At 40.4% G+C, this 22784-nt stretch overlaps 1 protein-coding gene and 2 non-coding genes across 5 annotated transcripts; 1 reads left to right on the top strand and 2 right to left on the bottom strand.

Annotated features, from left to right (window-relative positions):
- Positions 1-117: 117 nt before the first annotated feature.
- On the bottom strand, positions 118-190 carry TRNAA-AGC. The gene has a single exon. It is a non-coding gene; the product is annotated as a tRNA-Ala (tRNA).
- A 561-nt stretch (positions 191-751) lies between these two features.
- On the bottom strand, positions 752-824 carry TRNAA-AGC. Its single transcript has one exon. It is a non-coding gene; the product is annotated as a tRNA-Ala (tRNA).
- Positions 825-7143: 6319 nt separating this feature from the next.
- Positions 7144-19888, top strand: ZNF322 (zinc finger protein 322). 3 transcript variants are annotated; one of them, XM_006047998.4, is made up of 3 exons: positions 7144-7314; positions 8240-8328; positions 15519-19888. In XM_006047998.4, the coding sequence occupies exon 3, from the start codon at positions 15701-15703 to the stop codon at positions 16907-16909; it is 1209 nt and encodes a 402-aa protein (XP_006048060.1). In that variant the 5' UTR covers positions 7144-7314; positions 8240-8328; positions 15519-15700; the 3' UTR covers positions 16910-19888. The 3 variants fall into 3 exon arrangements, with proteins under 3 accessions (XP_006048060.1, XP_006048061.1, XP_044794201.1); XM_006047999.4 differs by having other exon boundaries at positions 7144-7458; XM_044938266.2 differs by lacking the exons at positions 7144-7314; positions 8240-8328 and adding an exon at positions 12389-13811.
- The last annotated feature ends 2896 nt before the right edge of the window (positions 19889-22784 follow it).

Below are 22784 nucleotides of genomic sequence, written 5' to 3'. Positions count from 1 at the left end.
ACCAGTCTTGTCCTTGCCCCGAGGAGAGTGCAAGTGTGTCTACTTTTCTTATTTCTTTGTATAGGTTGCAAGGTTTGTGGTTGTCAGCTGGAGCTCCTTAGTTGAAGGAGCCAAAACTGGAGAATGTGGGCATCGATCCCACTACCTCTCACATGCTAAGCGAGCGCTCTACCACTTGAGCTAATTCCCCACCTTCATGCTCATGCTTTTTCCTCTAGCTTTTCAGACTACCACCCCTACTTTATTTACTCTTCTGAGCAGCCTGAACTTCAGAAAATTTCAAGGTCCTTAAGGAGATCAAACCAGTCAGTCCTAAAGGAAATCAGTCCTGAATATTCATTGGAAGGACTGATGCTGAAGCTGAAACTCCAATACTTTGGCCACCTAATGTGAGGAACTGACTCGTTGGAAAAGACCCTGATTCTGGGAAAGATCGAAGGTGGGAAGAGAAGGGGATGACAGAGGCTGAGATGGTTGGATGGCATCACTGACTCGATGGACATGAGTTTGAGCAAGCTCCAGGAGTTGGTGATGGACGGGGAAGCCTGGCGTGCTGCAGTCCATGGGGTCACAAAGAGTTGGACACAACTGGCTGACTGCACTGAGTAGATACACATACCAAAAGGACAGTAGAACCAGTCTTATCCTTGCCCAAGGAGAGTGAAAAGTGTGTCTACTTTTCTCTTTTATTTGTATATGTTGCAAGATTTGTGGTTGTCAGCTGGAGCTCCTTAGTTGAAGGAGCCAAAACTGGAGAATGTGGGCATCGATCCCACTACCTCTCACATGCTAAGCGAGCGCTCTACCACTTGAGCTAATTCCCCACCTTCATGCTCATGTTTTTTCCTCTAGCTTTTCAGACTACCACCCCTACTTTATTTACTCTTCTGAGCAGCCTGAACTTCAGAAAATTTCAAGGTCCTTAAGGAGATCAAACCAGTCAGTCCTAAAGGAAATCAGTCCTGAATATTCCCCGGAAGGACTGATGCTGAAGCTGAAACTCCAATACTTTGGCCACCTAATGTGAGGAACTGACTTGTTGGAAAAGACCCTGATGCTGGGAAAGATCGAAGGTGGGAAGAGAAGGGGATGACAGAGGCTGAGATGGTTGGATGGCATCACTGACTCGATGGACATGAGTTTGAGCAAGCTCCGGGAGTTGGTGATGGATAGGGAAGCCTGGTGTGCTGCAGCCCATGAGGTCGCCAAGAGTCGGACATGACTGAGTGACTGAACTGACTGTCTCACGCACAGGGATAGCAAAGCAAAATCCATCTTGATTGACTGACAGACAGTGGGTATTGTAAGATACCTGAGCTTAAGTTTTGTAAAGTGGAAAAGAAAAGTCACCATTGACTGGTGTTAGTACCATGAATGTGGGGGAGGAAATTAGTAATTTGTCTCACAGATTTTTCATGAACTAAACAAATATCTATTTCATTTTCAACTATGATTTATTAACGATAGGAACCAATTTTTAAAAAAATTTCCTATTTCCAGTGCCCAAATAGATCGTAGGGTAGACTGCAAACTGCATAAATTTTAATGATACATGAGACACCCAAATGAGTTTTACAACTGTGAGAAGCCATTTTGAGGCATTTGTTCATTCTCCTCTTGTTTGGTTATACTACAGTGGAAAAATCTGAGATACCCTAGGAAATCAGGAGGTAAAAAACAGCAATGCTATCCTATTAACATTGTTGAAGCATAAACATGGTGATTTATTTTCTAAAAATACATTAGGTCAGTCAGTTCAGTTGCTCAGTTGTGTCCAACTCTTTGCGACCCCATGGACTGCAGCACACCAGGCTTCCCTGTCCATCACCAACTCCTGGAGCTTGCTCAAACTCATGTCCATCGAGTCAGTGATGCCATCCAACCATCTCATCCTCTGTTGTCCCCTTCTCCTCCCACCTTCAATGTTTCCCAGAATCAAGGTCTTTTCCAATGAGTCAGTTCTTCACATCAGGTGGCCAAAGTATGATGCTTCAGCTTCAGCATCAGTCCTTCCGGGGAATATTCAGGACTGATTTCCATTAGGATTGACTGGTTGGACCTCCTTGCTGTCCAAGGGACTCTCAAGAGTCTTCCCCAACACCACAATTCAAAAGCATTAATTCTTCAGCACTCAGCTTTCTTTATAGTCCAACTCTCACATCCATACATGACTACTGGAAAAACCATAGTTTTCACTAGATGGACCTTTGTGGGCAAAGTAATGTCTCTGCTTTTTAATATGCTGTCTAGGTTGTTCATAACTTTTCTTCCAAGGAGCAAGCATCTTTTAATTTCATGGCTGCAGTCACCATCTGTAGTGATTTTGGAGCCCCCCAAAATAAAGTCTCTCACAGTTTCCACTTTTCCCCCATCTATTTGCCATGAAGTGATGGGATCAGATGCCATGATCTTAGTTTTCTGAATGTTGACTTTTAAGCCAACTTTTTCACTCTCCTCTTTCACTTTCATCAAGAGGCTTTTTAGTTCTTCTTCACTTTCTGCCATAAAGGTGGTGTCATCTGCATATCTAAGGTTATTGATATTTCTCCTGGCAATCTTGATTCCAGCTTGTGCTTCATCCAGTCCATCATTTCTCATGATGTACTCTGCATGTAAGTTACATAAGCAGGGTGGCACTATACAGCCTTGAGGTACTCCTTTTCTTATTTGGAACCAGTCTGTTGTTCCACATCCAGTTCTCACTGTTGCTTCTTGACTTGCATATAGATTTCTCAGGAGGCAGGTCAGGTTACTGGTTTTTAATTTGGATTTAATCATTTCTGAACAAGACCAAAGTGATACAGATACATTTCTCTGCTTTGATCTCTGATACCTTCTGTTCAAGTCTAATTCCTCTTTGTACTGCAGTGAGGAATTCCTCTTTGTACTGCAGTCGACAGGTTTTCCTGTCTCCTAAGTGGCCTCTCTACATCAAATACCCTTTTCCTGAATCCTCAACCTCTCTACTGACTTTTTTCCTTTAACAACATATTAAAATCTCCTGTATCCTGAAGCCTCAGGCCCTGCCTGATGTTTAAGTCCTATGTTCTATGCTAGAGATGGTCTTTGTTCATCTTCATAGCAAAGCTTCTGAAAGATGTTTCAAAAGATGATGATACTGCCTGTATTCTCTACTTCCCTTTCCACCACACTCCACAGAAGCTTCCCTTACTAAAGATGAAAACCTCTTTTTTCCTAAACTCCACAGAGCCGCTTTAGAGAGATAGAATAGAGTAGTGGTAACAAGCACGGACTTAGAAGCCAGAAACCCCAGAATTTGAATCCCCATTCTACTTCTTATCAACTGCATGGTTTTGCCCAAATTTTGTACCTCATCTTCCTCATTTATAACAGGGGCTTATTTTCAGGACTAAAACACATAGGGTTGTTGGATGATTAAGTGAGCTAATACTGCTGCTGCTGCTGCTAAGTCGCTTCAGTCGTGTCCAACTCTGTGCGACCCCATAGACAGCAGTCCACCAGGCTCCCCCGTCCCTGGGATTCTCCAGGCAAGAACACTGGAGTGGGTTGCCATTTCCTTCTCCAATGCATGAAAGTGGAAAGTGAAAGTAGGAAGTCACTTGGTCGTGTCCGACTCTCGGCGACCCCTTGGACTGCAGCCCACCAGACTCCTCTGTCCATGGGATTTTCCAGGCAAGAGTACTGGAGTGGGGTGCCATTGCCTTCTCTGGAGCTAATACTATAAAGTGCTTAAAACAGCACCTAGAAGATAGTAATTGTCGTGTAAACCTTATCCAATAATCTTTGGTGCTATCTCATCCAGTATTTTTCAGAATATTTGACATTGTTCTCAACAAACTTTTAATTGAAATTCTCCCTTGATTGTCATGATCTATTTTTGTTCATTTCCCTAATTTGCTGGCTGCTCCTTCTTATTCTTTATCTTGGTTTCCAGGCTTCCTGCTTTTCCACTCTCTGTATTTAAAACTAAAACAAAATCATACTTTTAAAGATTTTAAGTTTGGGGATAACTGAACTATTCTATGAATGGGTTCCCATTTCCTACAAGATAAAATTCATGAGTTGAAATCACATTAGAAAATCTCTGACCTATTTCCCATCCTCCATTCCAACCCCATCTTCAACTCCTTCCTTCTAATCTTCAAGCTTCACCTCAAGTCCCACGTTGTACAGAGTCATTTCTGACCCTTTCTCAAATAAGTGCGCCCTCTTCCTGTTCCCAGACTAATTCATGTAACTTCTACCTTTGTCACACCATGTGACACCTGGTGCTGTGAAGCCTCAGAGGAACAGAACTGAGTCTTTCCCACCTTTAAATTCCTAACATTCAGCCTACTGTCTGGTGAGTTGGAAGTGTTCAACAAACATCTGTTGAGTAAATGAAACAATGAATAAAATGAGCACTTTGCTTGGGTCAATGTATCTTTAAAGAAAAAGCTACAGAGTTCAATTCAACACTTACTGAGACCTTCCTATACACAATGCGGAGATCAGAATTCAATATTTTACTACAACACCATCACTACTATTGATGTAGCCATATAATACAATCCTAGCAAGCACAGGCTCTGGTATGACTGTTCATATTTCAGCTTCCCTAGTTACTAAGTGTGTGATCCTGGACAAGTTACTCAATCTCTTCTTGCACCAGTTTCCTCCTAAGATAAAAGTAATAACAAACATCTTATAGAATTTTTGTTACAAGTTAAACAGATACTAGGATGTACTGGTGGCTCAGTGGTAAAGAATCTGCCTACAATGCAAGAAACATGGGTTCCATCCCTGGGTGCAGCAAGATGCCCTGGAGAAGTAAATGGCAACCCGCTCCACTATTCTTGCCTGGGAAATTCCATGGACAGAGGAGTCTGGTGGGCTACAGTCCTTGGGGATAGCGAAAGAGTCGGATGTGATTTAGTGACTCAACACAATAATGAGATAATACATGTAAAATGAGAACAACATCTGGAATATATCACATACTCTGAAGTTATTAAAAATGATTTCAAATATTAAAAAGGCTCTGTATAGAATATTTGGGCCTTCCTTAGAAATTTTAATTAAAAACAAACATAAAACTAAGCTGCAGCTCCTCTGGGGAAGAATTCCAGAATTAGGAACATAATTAGTTTATCTTGAACGTAAGAGTGTTAAGGTATGTTTGAGCCCTCTCGGTGTCTCTGGAGGGTATGGGGTTTGATTCTAAACATGATTTCGCCCCTCCTACTGTCTTGCTGTGGCTTCTCGTTTGCCCTTGGCCTCCTCAAAATCGCTCTAGCGACAAATGGCCAACATCCGTTGGATCACCGAAAAAGCGAGAGTTCCAGAAAAACATCTACTTCTGCTTTATTGACTATGCCAAAGTCTTTGACTGTGTGGATCACAACAAGCTGTGGAAAATTCTTAAAAAGATGGAAATACCAGACCACCTGACCCGCCTCCGGAGAAATCTGTATGCAGGTCAAGAAGCAACAGTGAGAACTGGACATGGAAAAACAGACTGGTTCCAAATCCAGAAAGGAGTATGTAAAGGTTGTATATTGTCACCCTGCTTATTTAACTTATATGCAGAATACATCATGAGAAATGATGGACCGAATGAAGCACAAGCTGGAATCAAGATTGCCAGGAGAAATATCAATAACCTCAGATATGCAGATGACACCACCTTTATGGCAGAAAGTGAAGAACTAAAAAGCCTCTTGATGAAAGTGAAAGAGGAGAGTGAAAAAGTTGGCTTAAAAGTCAACATTCAGAAAACTAAGATCATGGCATCTGGTCCCATCATTTCACAGTAAATAGATGGGAAATCAGTGGAAACAGTGCTCATTTTGGGGCAGCTTTATTTTGGGGGGCTCCAAAATCACTACAGATGGTGACTGCAGCCATGAAATTAAAAGATGCTTGTTCCTTGGAAGAAAAGTTATGACCAACCTAGACAGCATATTAAAAAGCATGTATGGATATGAAAGCTGGACTATCAGGAAAGCTGAGCGCCAAAGAATTGATGCTTTTGAACTGTGGTGCTGAAGTAGACTCTTGAGTGTCCCTTGGACTGCAAGGAGGTCCAACCAGTCTGTCCTAAAGGAAATCAGTCCTGAATATTCATTGGAAAGACTGATGCTGAAGCTGAAGCTCCATACTTTGGCCACTTGATGTGAAGAACTGACTCATTGGAAAAGACCTCGATTCTGAGAAAGACTGAAGGCGGGAGGAGAAGGGGGTGACAGAGGATGAGATGGTTGGATGGCATCACCACCGACTCAGTGGATATGAGTTTGAGTAAACTCCAGGAGTTGGTGATGGACAGAGAAGCCTGGCGTGTTGCAGTCCATGGGGTTGCAAAGAGTGAGACACAACTGAACGACTGAACTGAACTGAAGAGTGTTAAGACACTGATGATGCCCTCACCACTCCCTAATCTCAGTATTGTTCTCCCAATTCAAGTCTTTGTTCTCTATATTCCCAGTACTCTTTCTTCCCCTTTGATGTCGGAGGGCTTTTAGGAAACTTTTTTTCATTGAACAACTGAGCAGGGGGAGACGTAGATATAGATACATTTACTTCAATCTGAAAGAAAACTCATTTCTGCTCCAGCCCAAACGTGATTACTTAAGTTGATTCCAGCCCTGGACACAATCATAAAGGACTGGGAAACATCCTACAATCACAGAGTTCTATTCTCCTCTGCAGTTTCCTGTACCCACAAAAAGCCAACACTACCCCCTCTTTAAAGCATTTTATCCATCTCTCTGGCCACATCTTAGGTGACGGAACGCTTCCACTGTGCTTTGGGAGCCTCAATTTCTTTCAGATCCTTCCCGGGTGTTTTCCCCAGGGTCGGAGGCGTCCATCTCTTGTGACGCTACTCTGGCCTACAGTTCTCTTTCAACAGCCTTGAAGAAAGAGAACAGAAGTTGGAAACTAATATACACAGGGTTGCTTCTTCTTAGACAAGCTGGCAGTGGGGTCCTCTAGTCAACCTGCATACCTCCGCAGAATCAGAAAGTATCCTTAAGCACAGTCCTCTTCAGCTCCGCCCCCGAAACACCACGGTCCCTGGAGCGCAGGCGCCCCAGGGCCCCGCCCCCCATTTCAAAGGCTCGGTCCCTATTGGCCCAGAGGCCGGGGATGGAGCGCCCTGGTCTCGGAACCGGGGAGATCATGTGATTCTCGGGGGCGGGGCTGCGCCGGCCGCTTCCCAGCCGGGCTGAAAGGGCTCGGGAAGCTAGCTGGCCTTGTTGGCCCTTAAATCGCATACTGGATGGCCTGGCCTCAGCTACCCTCGCCGAGCCGCGCAAAGAAGGATGCTCCTGGCTCTCGTCGGCCTCCCAGGTTTGCTTTCCTTCTTTTCCCGAAGGTGGGCCCTTAGGTTCACCCTCCGAAGCCTGCGGCCGCAGGGAAAACCAAACCCCGAGTGTCCGGAGAGTAACCGGAAGTGCCCTCCCAGGCAGAGGGGCGGCGCCGGCTGCAGCCGGGGTAAGCGCGGCCCGCGGGGCTTGGGAGGGGCATGGCCTGCGAGGCCCAGGGATGTGTGGAGGGGTTCGGCGGGACTGGAGACCCCTCGGCCTCTGCCTGATAGGAGCAGCCTCTGTTCCTCTCGACGGTGCAGGATCTGAAACCCCCCTGAGGGCGGACTGAAAGGTGGTCAATGAAAAGTTGAAAGAAGAGAAGCATAGTACTATGGTTCCTGGAGATAATAATAGTAAACACTGCCGGGCACTTTTTTAAGCGATCTGTATCTTTCACTCTGGGGGAAAAAAACAAGGACGTTGAATGGAGTTCTCCACCCACCGCCCATCCCCATCTTTAAGGCAGAGATCGGTCATGTTTCATCTAGTCTGTATGCAGAAGAATCTGGTTTAATCATCCCATAATTATTATTGGAAACCGACATTATATACAACTTTGTCATATGCACTTGTCAACTGCATCTGGAGGTTTATAGTGGTAGAAGAATGGGTCATTGATCTAAGAAGTTAAGATAATACACTTAGCAGAGGCGAAAAATTGAAACAAGTAGAACAGGATTCAGGGCTTTATTATGAAGTTAGTCATTACCCAGAAGGACTCTCAATATTTTGTCTAGAGCTCTCTGGGAGAAAACAATGTGAGGAGAGGTGGGAAAGAGGTAAGTTATGATTGAAAGATATTTACCAGACTGGGAAGTAAAGGGAACCAATTTTTAGATGTCCAGCGCCAGAAAAATTTAAAATTTCACAAAAATTTTAAATTTCTACATTTTTGACTTTTCCTCCAGGAGAGGGAAGAATTGAGTATTGTTAATAACTACGGACTGGAGACCTTTTGGAGCTGAAAGGAAGACAGTCTTGAGTCTTTCTTGTTACGGTAAGTAGCATAGCAAACTGTGTTTCTATATAAATGGTGGAGTTGTAGGGGACACGTGAGGGAAACTGGAGGAGAACAAGAAGGAATGGGAGAAGATACTTGGAAAGAAGATCATGACCCTTTCTTAGCTCCTGAGGTAACCCTGCCTACCAATGTTAGTGTATTTTCTACTCCTTTCCAACATGCTTATTCACCATAGGCTTTTAATTATTCCTTCATGATTGATTTGCAGCCCCCAAAAGACAGTATACTCAATGCAGGCCCTGGAGTCAGAGGATGGATATTTACATCCTGGCTCTGCTATTTACTAGCTGTGAATTCTTAGTTATTTAACTGCCCCGAGTATCATTTTTCTTTCTCTAAGGTACAAACATTGCTCATAATACCTTTTTTACAATCTTGGAAAGATGAAATGAGATAATCCATGTAATCATTGAAAAATAAATGAGATAATCCCTAGCCTGGGGCCTGATACATTAAGCATTAATAGATAGTGCTTTATTGACTTTAATCTGCTTGTCCCATACATCCTTTAACTGTAAGGATGGCCTTGGTCTTTAAAGTTCTACACTCAGCCTGTCTGTTTGGACTTTTACCGCCAGCCTGCCTGTTCTGTGCACTCCAATCTTAGCCATGAAGTAAGAACCAATCTTTTCCTAGGATGAGATAAGAGAAACCTCTTAGCATAGGGTACTCTGAAGCTGAGACTTGAAGGATATATTTTGGTTTGCCATTTGAAACAGCCAGGGCTGTTAGCTTAGCCTAGATTGCTACTGAGGCTTAGAGGATAATGATGACTCTTTTTTGGTTCTGATATTCATTCATATTTTTCATTCATTCAACAGACATATTACAGACACTAGGAATATTGCAATGAACAAAAGACTTAAGTCCTAACCATAATGAAAGTTATATTCTAATAGAGAGAAACAAATGAACAGATATAAAATACCACAAAGTTGGATGCTAAGTGCTATGGAGAGAAATAATACATGCTAAGGGGACATAGCTATTTTAGTTAAAGTTGCGAAGATGTGCCTCTTTTTGAGGAAATAATTTTCAGAGACTTGAGTCAAATAAAGGAGCAAACTCCTTGGGTGAAAAGCATTCTAGGTAGATAAAGCAAGTGTAAAGATTCTGATGTGTTATGGGAGGCAGAAAAACTACATTAGGTGGTGTAGTAAGAATCTTAGGTTTTATTGTTAGTGTGGTAGAAACAGTTACAGTATTTTTCAGTAGGGAAGTATCATGATTTACTTTAAATTTTGACAGCCAGACTGTATATTATTTTCTAGGTGCTGACATCCATCTTAAAGACTCAAATATGACTAAGAAAATGGTTTCCTTATTTTTAATTTTTTTCCTTGGTGCCCTACAAATTATTGGCTATTTAGGGCAAATATACACTCTGAACTGATAAAATTAGGGAATATTATAATTCATTTACCAGGCTATGTCCACGCTCAGAATTGTGTTTATACTCTAACTCTCCTATTGACCTTAACAGTAGTACACATTTTAATAAGATAGAACTCCCGGAAAGCCACTGTCTTATAGTAGCTGTATGCATGACTCCAGGGTTTTACATAGCTGTGATTCTGAAGTCTTCCTTTTCCTTCTAACATTTCTCTGTAAATTTTTTTTTCTAGTTTTTGCATAATCTTCATATTAATCATTAACTGATTGAGTCATTTCATTATTTATTATTTAGTTAATTATTTTAATGCATTTTTAACAAGGCTGTGTGTAAAAGACAGGCACAGAGGATTACCTCAAGAAACGGTAGGGTTTTTGTGAAGATGGAATTAAGAAAATAATAGAACCTGCCATTTACTGAGCATCTATTAATTTGAGCACCTAGGTCCTTAGCCAGGTCCTTTATTGACAGTATCCTAGTTCTCATGGCAACTACTTAAGACATGTAATAGTATTTTCCTTATTTTATCAAAAGGGAAATAAAAGCTAAAGGAAGTAACTTACCCAAGTTCTCATAGCTACAAAAGAACACAGTGGAAATTCGAACCAAAATCTGATTCCAGGGTTTGAACATTCAACTTTAGCTAGCGTAGTATACCAACTCTCAGCTCCCATGTTTTTAAAACACAAGATAAGATACATTTAAATTTTGAAATAATTTCATATTTACAAAAAGTTGTAAAATAATATAAGAATGCTCATACACCCTTCACCCACAGTCCCTAAATGTTAACATTTTACTGTATTTATTTTATGAGTCTGTCTACTTACTCCTCTGTACATACATGTACCTCTGTGTATATTTTTTTTCTGAACCTTGTGAGAGTAAGTTACAGACATAATGCCTCATCTCAAATGATGAGAGAATTAAGTCCTAAAGTCCTAAGACATGCTAAGCCCTAAAATCCTAAGAGAATTAAATCCTAAAGTCATAGGTATTTAATGAATTAACTTCTCTCCCATGTAGTGCTACTAGCTATATGCATCTTTGGGAGAATTAAAAAAATAGTTACTCAAATCATTTTCCATAGGGCTTCATTCTTTCCCAGAATGCTAGTTGAAAAAGCCTATCTTAAATACTTAATTTTTTATTCCCTAAAAACAAGTCTATTCTCTTTTATTATCATTACAGTTATCAAAGTTAGGAAATTAACTTTCATATAATACTATTATCTGGTCTTGAGACATTATTAGAGTTTAGCCAGTTGTTCCACTAATGTCATTTTAGGAAAAGAAAAACAAGTTATTTTTGTTGTCCAAGATCCAATCCACCATCACCCATTTCACTTAATTGTCATGTCTTTATTGTGGAACATATCCTCAGATTTTGTCTTCCATAACTTTGACTTTTTTTTTAAGTTTAAGCCATTTATTTGGCAGAATTTCCTTCAATTTGGCTTTGTCTAGAGTTTCCTCCTGATGAGATTCAGGTTACAATGTTTAATGTTCTGTTCCTCTCTTTGTATCATATTAGGAGACAATTTTATATCTTGTTATTGATGATGTTAACTGATCATTAGTTAAGATGGCATCTTCCAGGTTTCTGTGAAATTACTTTTTTTTGTCTTTGTAAGTATTAAATGTCTAATGGGGAGATATATTCTGATTGTGTAAATATCCTGATTCTCAAAACTTTTCATCCACTGTATTTTTGCCTGAAACAATTGTTGCTCTTCTTTTGATTAGACATGTGATGTTTTTAATTCCATCATTTCGTCTACATTTAATTGTTGGCTTCTTTAATAAAGGAAAAAACTTTCCCTTCTCCCTTACTATTTATTCACTTTTTAAATGAGTATGGATTCATCGATTCTTACTGTATTACTAATTTATTACTGTCAGTATTTATTTTGATGTTGTTTGTTGCAGATTTGTGTAGTGGCAGCCCCTTCAGTGAGGCTTCTGGTCCTCTTAGCATATTATCACCACTCTTTGAGCACTTCCTTGTTTTCTGGAACAACAAGATGTTCCAGGTTCGTTGTGTACTTTCTAAACCCTGAAATTAGTCATTTCTCCAGTGATCCCTGGTTACTTTCAGTGGGAAATGGTGTTTAGAAACCAAAATCTGAGTGCTTGGTATGCTCGTTACTACTGGGATTTCATTGTTTCTGTGATCTCTCAGCAGACATTAGGAGACCAAAAAAAAAAAAATACTTTAACATTTCTATTTTTTCTGTGTATACTTCAAAACTTTGACTTCCCACTGATACTTCTAATTCCAGTTAAACACTGTAGATACAGAGTTCATTCTAGCCTTTCTCTTTTCTATGTTTCTGACTCCCTTGTCTGACAGTGAGACATCTGCTTGCCTTTATATTTACTTATTTTGTCATTCCTAGTCTGTGCATTAAGTAGTGAACCTTTATCAACATGGGGGAAAACTCCTACTAATTATAGTTCAGTAATTGTTTGTAGTTCTATTTATCTTTAGTTTGAGTTTATATAATTCTAATACTGTATTACAGAATTTTTTGAGTTATTTCCCTCCTGGGTGGTTTTATTATTAATTTGAAATACAGACCTCTTTGTTTTTATTTGAATTCTATTTTAATTATTTTCTCCCCTAACTTTTCTGTTTGTTTATTTACTGAATATGTGAAATGTAACAGTTTAAAAAGTTAAAATGTGTGTTTTTACAAAAATATGTACTAAAGAAGAGTATGACTCTCTTTCCTTCACCCTTTGGTACCAGTTTCACTTTCCTGTCCTTTTGATCCCATTTCCATCTGCCTTGTAATAACCAAACTCATTAGTTCTGTCTTTTGTGAGTTTCTTTTTGACCACATGCATAGATCCATGTGTAATTTTTTTTAAGTTCTACTTCATTCTTACAGAAAATATAGCATACTGTTTTACACCAGTGCTTTCTAAAATTTACAATTTATCCTGAAAACTGCCCCACATCAGTTCAGAAAAGTAACCTTCATCCTGTTCCACAGCTACAGAGTACCTCATTATATGTGAACATACTTGCTCTGTGCCAGACACTGTCACAGGTGCTAGAGAAACAGCAACAAATGAAATGAACTAAAATCCTTGTCCTTTAAGGGGCTTACATTCTACGGAGAAAAATAAGACATGAAACGAGAGGAGGGGTGTTGCATGTGTGGGTCATCTGGGATGGAGATGTCATAATTTAAAATAGGATGGTCAGTTATGGCCTTACTGAGAATATGACAGTTTATCAAAGATTAGAGTGAGATGAGAAAGGGAGCCTTGAAGAAGATCTTGAGGATTAGCACTTTAGCAGGGAGAGACTTACAAGCATAAAGACGTTGAAATGGAAGTGAACCTGGATTGTTTGAACAAAAGCAAGGAGAGCAAGATGACTGGCATACAGTACAAATGAGAAGAGCAGGGAAGTGTGTCAGAGGAGTAGCTAGGAGTCAGATTTCCTAGGGGCTTGTAGGTTCTAATAGGAGCAGTTTTGTTGGAGCAGTGAAAGCGAGTATTTGTAGTATGTTCCAGAAACCTTGATAAGATTTAAGATAAGAATTAAAGACAATGAACAGATTTATTTCTTTTGAGGAATTTTGCTGTAAAGAGAAAGAAGTGAAAGTAGCTTGAGGATGAAGTGGTTGAGAGAAGTTTCTTGTTGGTGCTTTTGTTTTAGGAGCGGCAACAGCTAGTTTGCTGATTAGTATGATTCAGTAGAAAAGAACAAATTGGTATTGCAGAAGAGAGAGGATAGAATTGCAGGAGTGATGTCCTTGTGGTGAAAAGGGGGTGGAATCCAGTACCCCGACCAACAGATTGTCCTTAGATTGAGCGGGGGCAGTTTGTCATCCATGGTAACGAAAGGAAAGATGGGGTGCATGACCACACTTGCAAGAGGTTGGTTGTTGTGGTGGGAGCACGTGCAAGTGTTTTTATGTTTTTGTTTTTTTCCTTCCTTAGATTTTTCTCAGTAAAATATAAAGCACAGTCATCAGTTTTTATTCCTTAGGTCACAGAGGAGGGGGTTTGAATATATGAGACGGTCAAACATGAAATGATCATTGAAAAGAGTAAGTGTGAAGGATATGGAAAATGGTGTTTCTTCCCTTCAGTTTCTCATGTTTCTTCTTTAGTATATCATTGTTAGTTGATAAATGCTGCTGCTGCTGAGTTGCCTCAGTCGTGTCCGACTCTGTGCAGCCCCGTAGATGGCAGCCCACCAGGCTCTGCTGTCCCTGGGATTCTCCAGGCAAGAACACTGGAGTGGGTTGCCATTTCCTTCTCCAATGCATGAAAGTGAAAAGTGAAAGAGAAGTCGCTCAGTCGTGTCTGACTCTTAGTGACCCCATGGACTGCAGCCTACCAGGCTCCTCCGTCCATGGGATTTCCAGGCAAGAGTACTGGAGTGGGTTGCCATTGCCTTCTCCGAGTTGATAAATACAATAGCTTATTACATTTATCTTTTTCTCCCTTGAATTAGCCCATTGTTTTCCTTAGTGTTAGTCTATATTCCTGTATTTCCTGTTGGGCTTGAATCTTTAACTTATCTAGTGGTGTAGCCCTACAAAAGATAGGGCCTGAGTAGAAAGACCTCAGGCAGCTCAGTGATAAAGAATCCGCCTGCCAATGCAGGAGACAAGGGTTCAGTCCCTGGGTCAGGAAGATCCCCTGGAGAAGCAAATAGCAACCCACTCCAGTATTCTTGCCTGAGAAATTGCATGGACAGAGGAGCCTGGCGGGCTACAGTCCATGGGGTTGCAAAAGATTTGGACACGACTTAGTGACTAAAGAACAACAACAGAAAGACCTCAATGTCTCTCTTCTGTCTGTCTCTCCTTTTTAATCTCCCAGTCATTTGAAGATGTGATTGTCTGCCTTACTGGGGAGGAGGAGTAGAGTGGTTAGACTCAGCACAGGGCCCTTTTCAATAATGTTATAAAGGAGAATTATATAATTGTGATCTTTCTGTGTATAAGGACTTCTTTAAGATGCTCAATCTTTGGGTATTTCCATACATGTGCATCCCTCTAAAAACAAGAAAACCTGTTCCATATCCCTTCACTGTACAAAGAAAAGCCTGGCATTAAAGACAGGTTTGAAGCCCAGGCTTTTAGCTACAGTCATTTTTCTTTTTGAGCAAGGTTTGTGCTCTTATGGTCATATCAACGCAGAATCTTAGATCCCTTTATCATAATAGTTATTATAAGAGCTAACACAGAATGCTTACCATGAAATACTGATTAACTTATTATTCAGCTCAATGATGTGAGGTTAACTTCCATCATTCATCCATTTTATAAATGAAAAAACTAGCTACAGAGTGATTAAGAAACTTGCCAGACATCACACAGCTAGGATGATAGTAAGAGAAACTTTTCTCTCTCTTTACACTGAGAATTCTAATAATCATTAACCATTTCCTTCCAAACGTTCTACAGAAAGGACTGCACAGGTATTCATAGTCCCTTTTGGGTTGTTTTCCTCAAGAGCAGGCATATTAGTTATTAGATGTCTTGACTACTCAGTTGAACCAAGGGAAGAGGGGAATCCTGGTTTTGAGATCACTTGAGTTGATTAAAGAAACAATTCTTCCTGGTACTTTCCATGTATGTGTTGCTGATTTGTTTTAGTTAGAGAAAAACTTACTGCTGTCAACCCCTGTAAAATGTAGAGCACTTGTGGAATTTGATGCAGAAATTCTGTCTTTTCTATAGCAATTTTAATTTTGAGCATTTTAGTTATGGAAATATAAATAATATTTCTTCTTTGTCTCACAGGGTTGTAAATACCACATAAAGAACGAGTGCATGTGATGCTGGAAACTTGTAAAGAGGAACTGCTCATGGCTGAAAGGCCTAAAACAGATGTATCTTTCAAGTTCTTATCGAGAAAATGACTGTGAATAAAATGATGGGTCAGGAAGACCAGTGGAAAACTCCCTAGGAGAGAGCCATAGAAAATGTACACTTCAGAAGAGAGATATAATCAGAGAACTCAAAAAAGGAAAATATATCATGTATGCCCTCAGAAGGGTAAAAAGATTTTTATTCATGTGCATGAGATTACTCAAATAGATGATCAGATATACGAGTGCCTTGAACGTGAGCAAAACTTTTGTGAAAACTTAGCTCTTATTATGTGTGAGAGAACCCACACTGGGGAGAAACCTTATAGATGTGATATGTGTGAGAAAACCTTTATCCAAAGCTCAGATCTTATTTCACATCAGAGGATCCACAGTTATGAGAAACCTTATAAATGTAGCAAATGTGAGAAGAGCTTTTGGCACCACTTAGCCCTTTCAGGACACCAGAGAACGCATGCAGGTAAAAAATTCTATACATGTGATATCTGTGGCAAGAATTTTGGTCAGAGCTCTGATCTGCTTGTCCACCAGCGAAGCCATACAGGTGAGAAACCATATCTGTGTAGTGAGTGTGATAAATGCTTCAGCCGAAGTACAAACCTCATAAGGCACCGAAGAACTCACACGGGTGAGAAACCGTTTAAGTGTCTGGAATGTGAAAAAGCTTTTAGTGGGAAATCCGATCTTATTAGCCACCAGAGAACTCACACTGGTGAAAGACCCTACAAATGTAATAAGTGTGAGAAAAGTTACCGACACCGGTCAGCCTTCATTGTTCATAAAAGAGTACATACTGGGGAGAAGCCCTATAAGTGTGGAGCCTGTGAGAAATGCTTTGGCCAGAAATCAGACCTTATTGTACACCAGAGAGTCCACACAGGTGAGAAGCCGTATAAATGCTTGGAATGTATGAGAAGTTTTACCCGGAGTGCCAACCTCATCAGGCACCAGGCAACTCACACTCACACTTTTAAATGCCTTGAATATGAGAAGAGCTTCAGCTGTAGTTCAGACCTTATTGTGCATCAAAGAATTCACATGGAAGAGAAACCACATCAGTGGTCTGCATGTGACAGTGGCTTCCTCCTAGGCATGGACTTCGTTGCCCAACAGAAAATGAGAACTCAGACAGAGGAGCTGCATTATAAATACAGTGTCTGTGATAAAAGCTTTCATCAGAGCTCAGCCCTTCTTCAACATCAGACAATCCACTTCGGTGAAAAACCATATATCTGTAATGTGGCTGAGAAAGGTCTTGAGCTCAGCCCTCCCCATGTATCAGAAGCCTCACAGATGTCTTGACCAGACAAGAAGTTATTATACCATAAAAAAAAAAAAAAAAAAGATGTATTTACAATGTAAGAGAACTCATTTAAGATGGAGAACTCAAAGCAAATCTCAGACTTTCTTCAGAGCTCAGACTTTATTGGGGACCAGAAAATCTGCAGTTGTAGGAACTTGAGAAATGGTTTGACCAGAGAGCTGTCTTTACAGAACCGTATCAATCACTCCAGTGAGAAACCTTACAAATGCCCTGAGTTTTTGGAAAACCTCAGTCCAAGCTCATGTCTGATCACCCACAAGAGGATTTATACAGGTGGGAAACTTACAAGTTCAGTGAATGTGAGAAAGCTGTCTAGCAATGCTCACCTCTCCTCATTCCAAGAGAATTCAGATCAGAGGATGATATATTTTTAATGCCCTGTGAAACAGTGCTTCAGACAGTATGCACGCCTCATTGGACGTCAGAAAACCCCACTGGAAAGAAACCCCAACAGTTGTGAGAAAAGCCTCTTAACATAACTGTGACTTTATTACCTATCAGAGAAGCCATACAGGTGAAAATTTGTGTATTTGCCTTGAATGTGGCAAAAGCATTAAGTGGAGAGCTTTCTTGGGTTTGCAACCCATGGCACCCCCCCCTTCCCCCCGCCAAAAAAAAAATCTGATGAAGGACCTTATGAATTCTCAGAATGAGAAAAACTTCTGTTAATGATCAGTTCTTGTACACCAGGGAACTTGTATATGTGAAAGACCCTATAAATAACCCTAAGTCTGGGGGGAAAAAAAAATCCTTGCAGGAAATCTCTACCTTATTGGGCCCCAAAGAAACTACTCTGGAGAGCATTTTGTAGACCTCTATAGAGGTCTAACTGGACTGTGTACATTTAATAGGTATGAGAAGAACTGTTCTCATAGTTAGTTGACCCCTGTAGTAGAGATGACTTTTAATGGAGTCGACATGCAAACCGTTTTGTTTAGATTCCCAGAAACATGTTCTGGGAAGAGCTAGGGCAGGTCAGAGTAGGCCTGATGGGTAACTCAGGTAAAGATGCTTTTCTTTTATCTGAACCACTGAATGATTGCTTTACTTTCAGTTTTTAAAATTTGGAACTCCAATAAAAGGAAGGACTGTAATTGAGATAGAAAGTGTGGCATGTGTTACTGTTGGGGAAAGAAGTACATTGACTTTGCCTCTGTTGATTTTCTAATTCTCGGGTAGAACGGGGACTAGTGTGTTGATACCAGCATGGGAACCTTCTGCTGGTTGTGAAAAGAACTAAACAACTGGGGAGTAGTTATCCTCGATCAAAACACTCCCCAGAATTTCCCGTTTGGAGGACCAACCTCATAATAAGGCAGAATGTTCAACATTTTACTTGGTGTGAATTGAGACATACCTTCAGTCCTCGCCCTAAAATGTCTTTTGGATTATTACTTGTATTTGTAATTTCAGCTTTAGAGATTTGTTTGTTATCAACAGAGAAGTGCAAATTCCAGGATGATCATTATGATTTTGCTAGTTGCCATATTTTTGTGACTTCATTTATCATGTTTCTTTCAATGGTAAGATATACTCAATCAACTCCTTGCACAGTGTTGAAGGGAAGGCTGACAGACTCAAGTCTGAGTCAGCACAGAGTAAAACACATACTGATGCGTTATTAATGGAGAAACGACTAAGAATCCTGACTGAAAAGCTGGTAGCGTTTCTTTTTCCCCCCACTCCATCATCCTGTTTATAGCAAATCCAAGCCTCATAATGATATACCTTTCATTTATTTTGGTTCTGCCAAGGAAAGAGAATACTTTTTTATTTCTGGGGAAAAGAAAAGTCACCACAATATAAGGTGTACATTTGGCTTGTAAAATAGGATTCTAAATGCTAGAAGGGAAAAAGAGTTGGCATTCATCAGAGGTTTCAAGATAAGCACTTATCTCCAATTTAGTATAATTATGATTACCTTTAACATTCTCTGGAAACACTCTAATTCAGGGATCTATAAATGCATGCTTGTGAGGTTTTTTTCCCCCTTCCCTCAGATGAAAAGACATTCAATATAAATACTTAAGAGTCCTACAGTATTTGGTACTCTAGACTGGTGAATAAATATTTGCGGTCCTCTGATATATCTTAGCAGAGCCTGAACTCTAGACAGCATTGGCGTTTGGACTCATGGGGGTGGCCAGCTGCTAGACTGCCACCTTGCGTATGGCTCCAAGCTTTGAGCCTATTGACAGGTTGGTGACCTTGATAATCTTAGGGTCAGAGGATATAACATAGTGATAAGGAATTTGATTCTAGGCTGTTTTTTCTTTCTTTTAGAAAACAGATCCTGGAAGTTTATTTGATCTGATGTGTTTTAGTAATTTTATTAGCTCTTACACCATAAAAACTTGCTCAGTGTGATAAAACACACAAGATGTATTTGTTTCTTTTTGATGAAAATCATGCCTGTCACTAGTATATATTTGACAGTTGTAATTTTTAAAATAGTATTGGATGTATGGCTTGGTGGTGATGAAAATTAGTCCTTATGGCTACTTGTTAGTCATTAGAACTTGGAGAAGGGCACAGTTGTAACTTTGGTGGGGCAATGACCTGCCCCTTTCAACTAATCTTACTGGTAATTGTCTCTAGTCTTTTAAGTAAATTAAGGATGGACCATCCCTCAACCAAAACTTTGAGGGTATGAAATAGGTCTGAGGGCTTTTAACCATGGGGGAAAAAAAGGGTGTTGGTATTACTCATATAGAATAACCTGAGGTTGGAGAGGACCACTTAGGAGCCTGTAACCAAAATGAGAAGGTAACTTCTGGAATGGAGGGAGGTTCTCTTGAGACAGTGCCAACCTAAATCTACCTCAGGTAAGTAGTTAGAGGAACTTTATCAAGATTTCAGACCAAACGAGACACTTGTATTCAGTCAGTGTATTCCTATGCTTTCATGTTTTTGTTTTCCCTTAATTCTTAAATAAAAACATTGTTCTGAAAACTCCATCTTTGCCTCCACTGTACTCAGAAAAAGCGTTTCCCTTTCATTTGTGTTACAATAAAGCAGATGTTCAGGAATCCTTACAGTGTGTACATATATTAAGCCATCATCATGTATACTTTAAATACCTTATATTTTATTTGTCAGTTACATTTCAATAAAGCTAGGGGAAAAGAATAAAGTGGATAGTCATGTGACCCTTAGGCCTGCTGGTGACACTAGCCATTGGACCATCGCTTGAATTCCAGGAATTTTTAAAAAAATAGGATCCTGGGAATTTTTGATGTTAAAGAGGGTGAATGGAAACCCGGAAGGGATTACTGTCTTTGCTGTAGACTTTGGATCCTATTGGAGCCTCCCCACTGTATTACATACCAAGTGTGGGGAGGAGTAATAGCTTAAACTAACTGTATGTGGGGCTAAAACTCGGAAGCCAGCAAAACGGTGAGTAAGCTACACCTTCAAAGGACAATTTTTGAACTTTCAATTCCCAGTAAGTAAGTCACATATGACTCCAGTTGTGCCTTTCTCCCACCTTGTCTTATCATTTGTTGGAGATGGTAAAAATGATGGCATTGGTGTACCTCCAGTTTACATCTATTTGCTCTGTCACAGACTAGGTCCCAGTGTTTTAAGGGGCTCTCACTGTGGGAAAAGAATAAGAGTTAAGACGGTTTGGGTTGTCTGAAATTTGGATTGGTGAAAAGGGGAAGGGACAATGGTACAATTTCAAGGCCTGTGGCTTTCATGCCTATTCCCCGCCCCTTGCCCCATACTTAAAGTGATGCTGGGCCATGGTGAGAAATATTTCTGGAAAAAACTCTAGTCCTATCCCTTACAAGTAAGTAGAGGAGGGATGGTGCCACACTGTCTCTGGGGTAGAAGAAGGGAAAGGTGCTTCCCAGGACACACACATGCCACCGGAGTTAAAATAGTTCACATTGCTTCCGGGATGACGGGGGTGGGGTGGATTTGCAATGCAACTGAAACTTTCTTGTTTCACGCCCCAAACGTTAGCTTGTGTCATTACTCTACCCAAGTGGAGACTTGAACTTAAAAGTGAGGGAGCCTGAAGGCTGTTAACCTTTCCAGAAAGAATCCCTTTTCCACGTGGCAGATGACACTTTAAAAATAGAGATATAGGGATCCTGCTATCAGTAGTGACTGATAACATCAAATAACTGGTAATTAATTAGTGAAGAAAAGAGAAGACTCATGGAGTAGCTCCTGGTGTTTACCTTTTATACTCACTTTCAAATTCTCTGCAACACTCTTGTACCCGGGGATCTTGGTCTTAATTTCCTGGCTCAAAAAGTTGCCTTAATACATCTGAGAAAGAGAAGTCTTTTATACAGAATTTCAAGTGGATCTCCTCACTATTGATTCCTGCACCTCTTCTAAATAAGGAGTATGTCTCCCAGGTGGAGAAGTTGGTGCTGCTTTGGAACACACGAGGACAGTTTGTTTGGGGGCAGTAGGGCCATATCGTGGTTTTCCAACTGGCTGTTTAAACCAGATCAGTTGTTCTGACTGGGCAGGGGACTGATAAGGGAGTTGTATGGAACTGTCACTGCTGCTGTGACCTGGCTTCTCTGTCAACGTCATAAGCCCACGCTCTCAGGCCTCTTTATCCATCCCTATTCAGCCACCACCACCATCCCCGTAAGATTATCGACTACATTGAGAAAAACCTCCAATAGTCAGAGCCCTCCTGACCACTTCAAATCTCTCTATCCTGCCTTTCTTCTCCTGAAGCAATAAATATCCTGGCTCATTTAACATCAAGCTCATTCTCGCCAACAACCTCTGGACACTTCCTTGTTTATCTCTGTATGGATTTTTCACTTATTTCTTTCATTAAGATTTTTCCCTCACATCTTCAAAAAAATATAGATGTCCTTTCATTCCCTGTCTTTTATTTAAGTTTAGGTTGCTAGTTTTTCTCTTCTTTTTCCCCCATTCCTGAATTCACCAGCTTAAAATCTATACTTCCTCTATTTCTAAGTATTCATTTCCTATCACTAGCCTCCCTAGTATCTATTCTCTGATGATCAGAAGTGACTGAACGATATCCATGGATAAAGCACTCTACTGGGCGGGCACAATTTTATGGAACGTGGGCCAAAAGATAACCAATATTTAAAGGGAAGCGCCGTTTTCAAATGGCCATTCTTTGTGTTCCATTGTGCAGCATTAAGTCTTTATACAGACCAGTTAAGAGTGAGGAGGTTTTTCTCAATATTCTTTCCCTGAGAATTGAGAGTCTCAATAGAGCATCTTTACTGAACATGGATACTTTATGCACCATTGAATCTGATACCACAAAGCCCAGTTTCAGAGCAACTTGCTCAATAATCTAAATCAGCTAAAAAGTAACTTCATGGACTTAGATGAAATGAAGTAGGTAGAATCTTGGTAAGCCTCCATGTATCCCTTTGTCACTTAACAGGGAAGAGGTCTTCAACTATTCTTACACATTGTGTTACTGGAGCTTCTGAGTGCTTACTGAATGACTTGCCTCCTGGGGTCCTTCTCAGGGAAATGATATGACTCCATGTTTCCTGGTGATCAGAGGAACTAACACATCTCCCCAGACTGCACAATTGAGGATGAATATTAGGCATTTGAATCAGAACTTTTAAAGATTTCTATTAGGGTCAGGCAGGAAATTTTAGGAGGAGATGTACAAAGAAAGAACTAAGAATGTAATGACTGTTGAGTGAGGGCCCAATATCTGAATCACTGCTATTAAGGGAAAAGAGACCAATGGTGATTGATGATGTCTATTTTAAGACAATGTGTGGCCATCTTGAACATTCAAAATATTCCCCAAGAAATAATAATTTAAAAAGAGGAACAAAAAGGAAAATCCCTCATCATCTCAGCAATCATCTCAAGCTC

This window comes from Bubalus bubalis, chromosome 2, assembly GCF_019923935.1.
Source record: "Bubalus bubalis isolate 160015118507 breed Murrah chromosome 2, NDDB_SH_1, whole genome shotgun sequence".
Lineage (NCBI taxonomy): Eukaryota > Metazoa > Chordata > Mammalia > Artiodactyla > Bovidae > Bubalus > Bubalus bubalis.
Note: the sequence above shows the minus strand (reverse complement) of the source record. Positions and strands in the feature narration are given on the sequence as shown.

Bases quoted from the DNA above. Each gene is read 5' to 3' on its own strand.
- ZNF322 (XM_006047998.4), top strand. From the start codon at position 15,701: ATGTACACTTCAGAAGAGAGATATAATCAGAGAACTCAAAAAAGGAAA.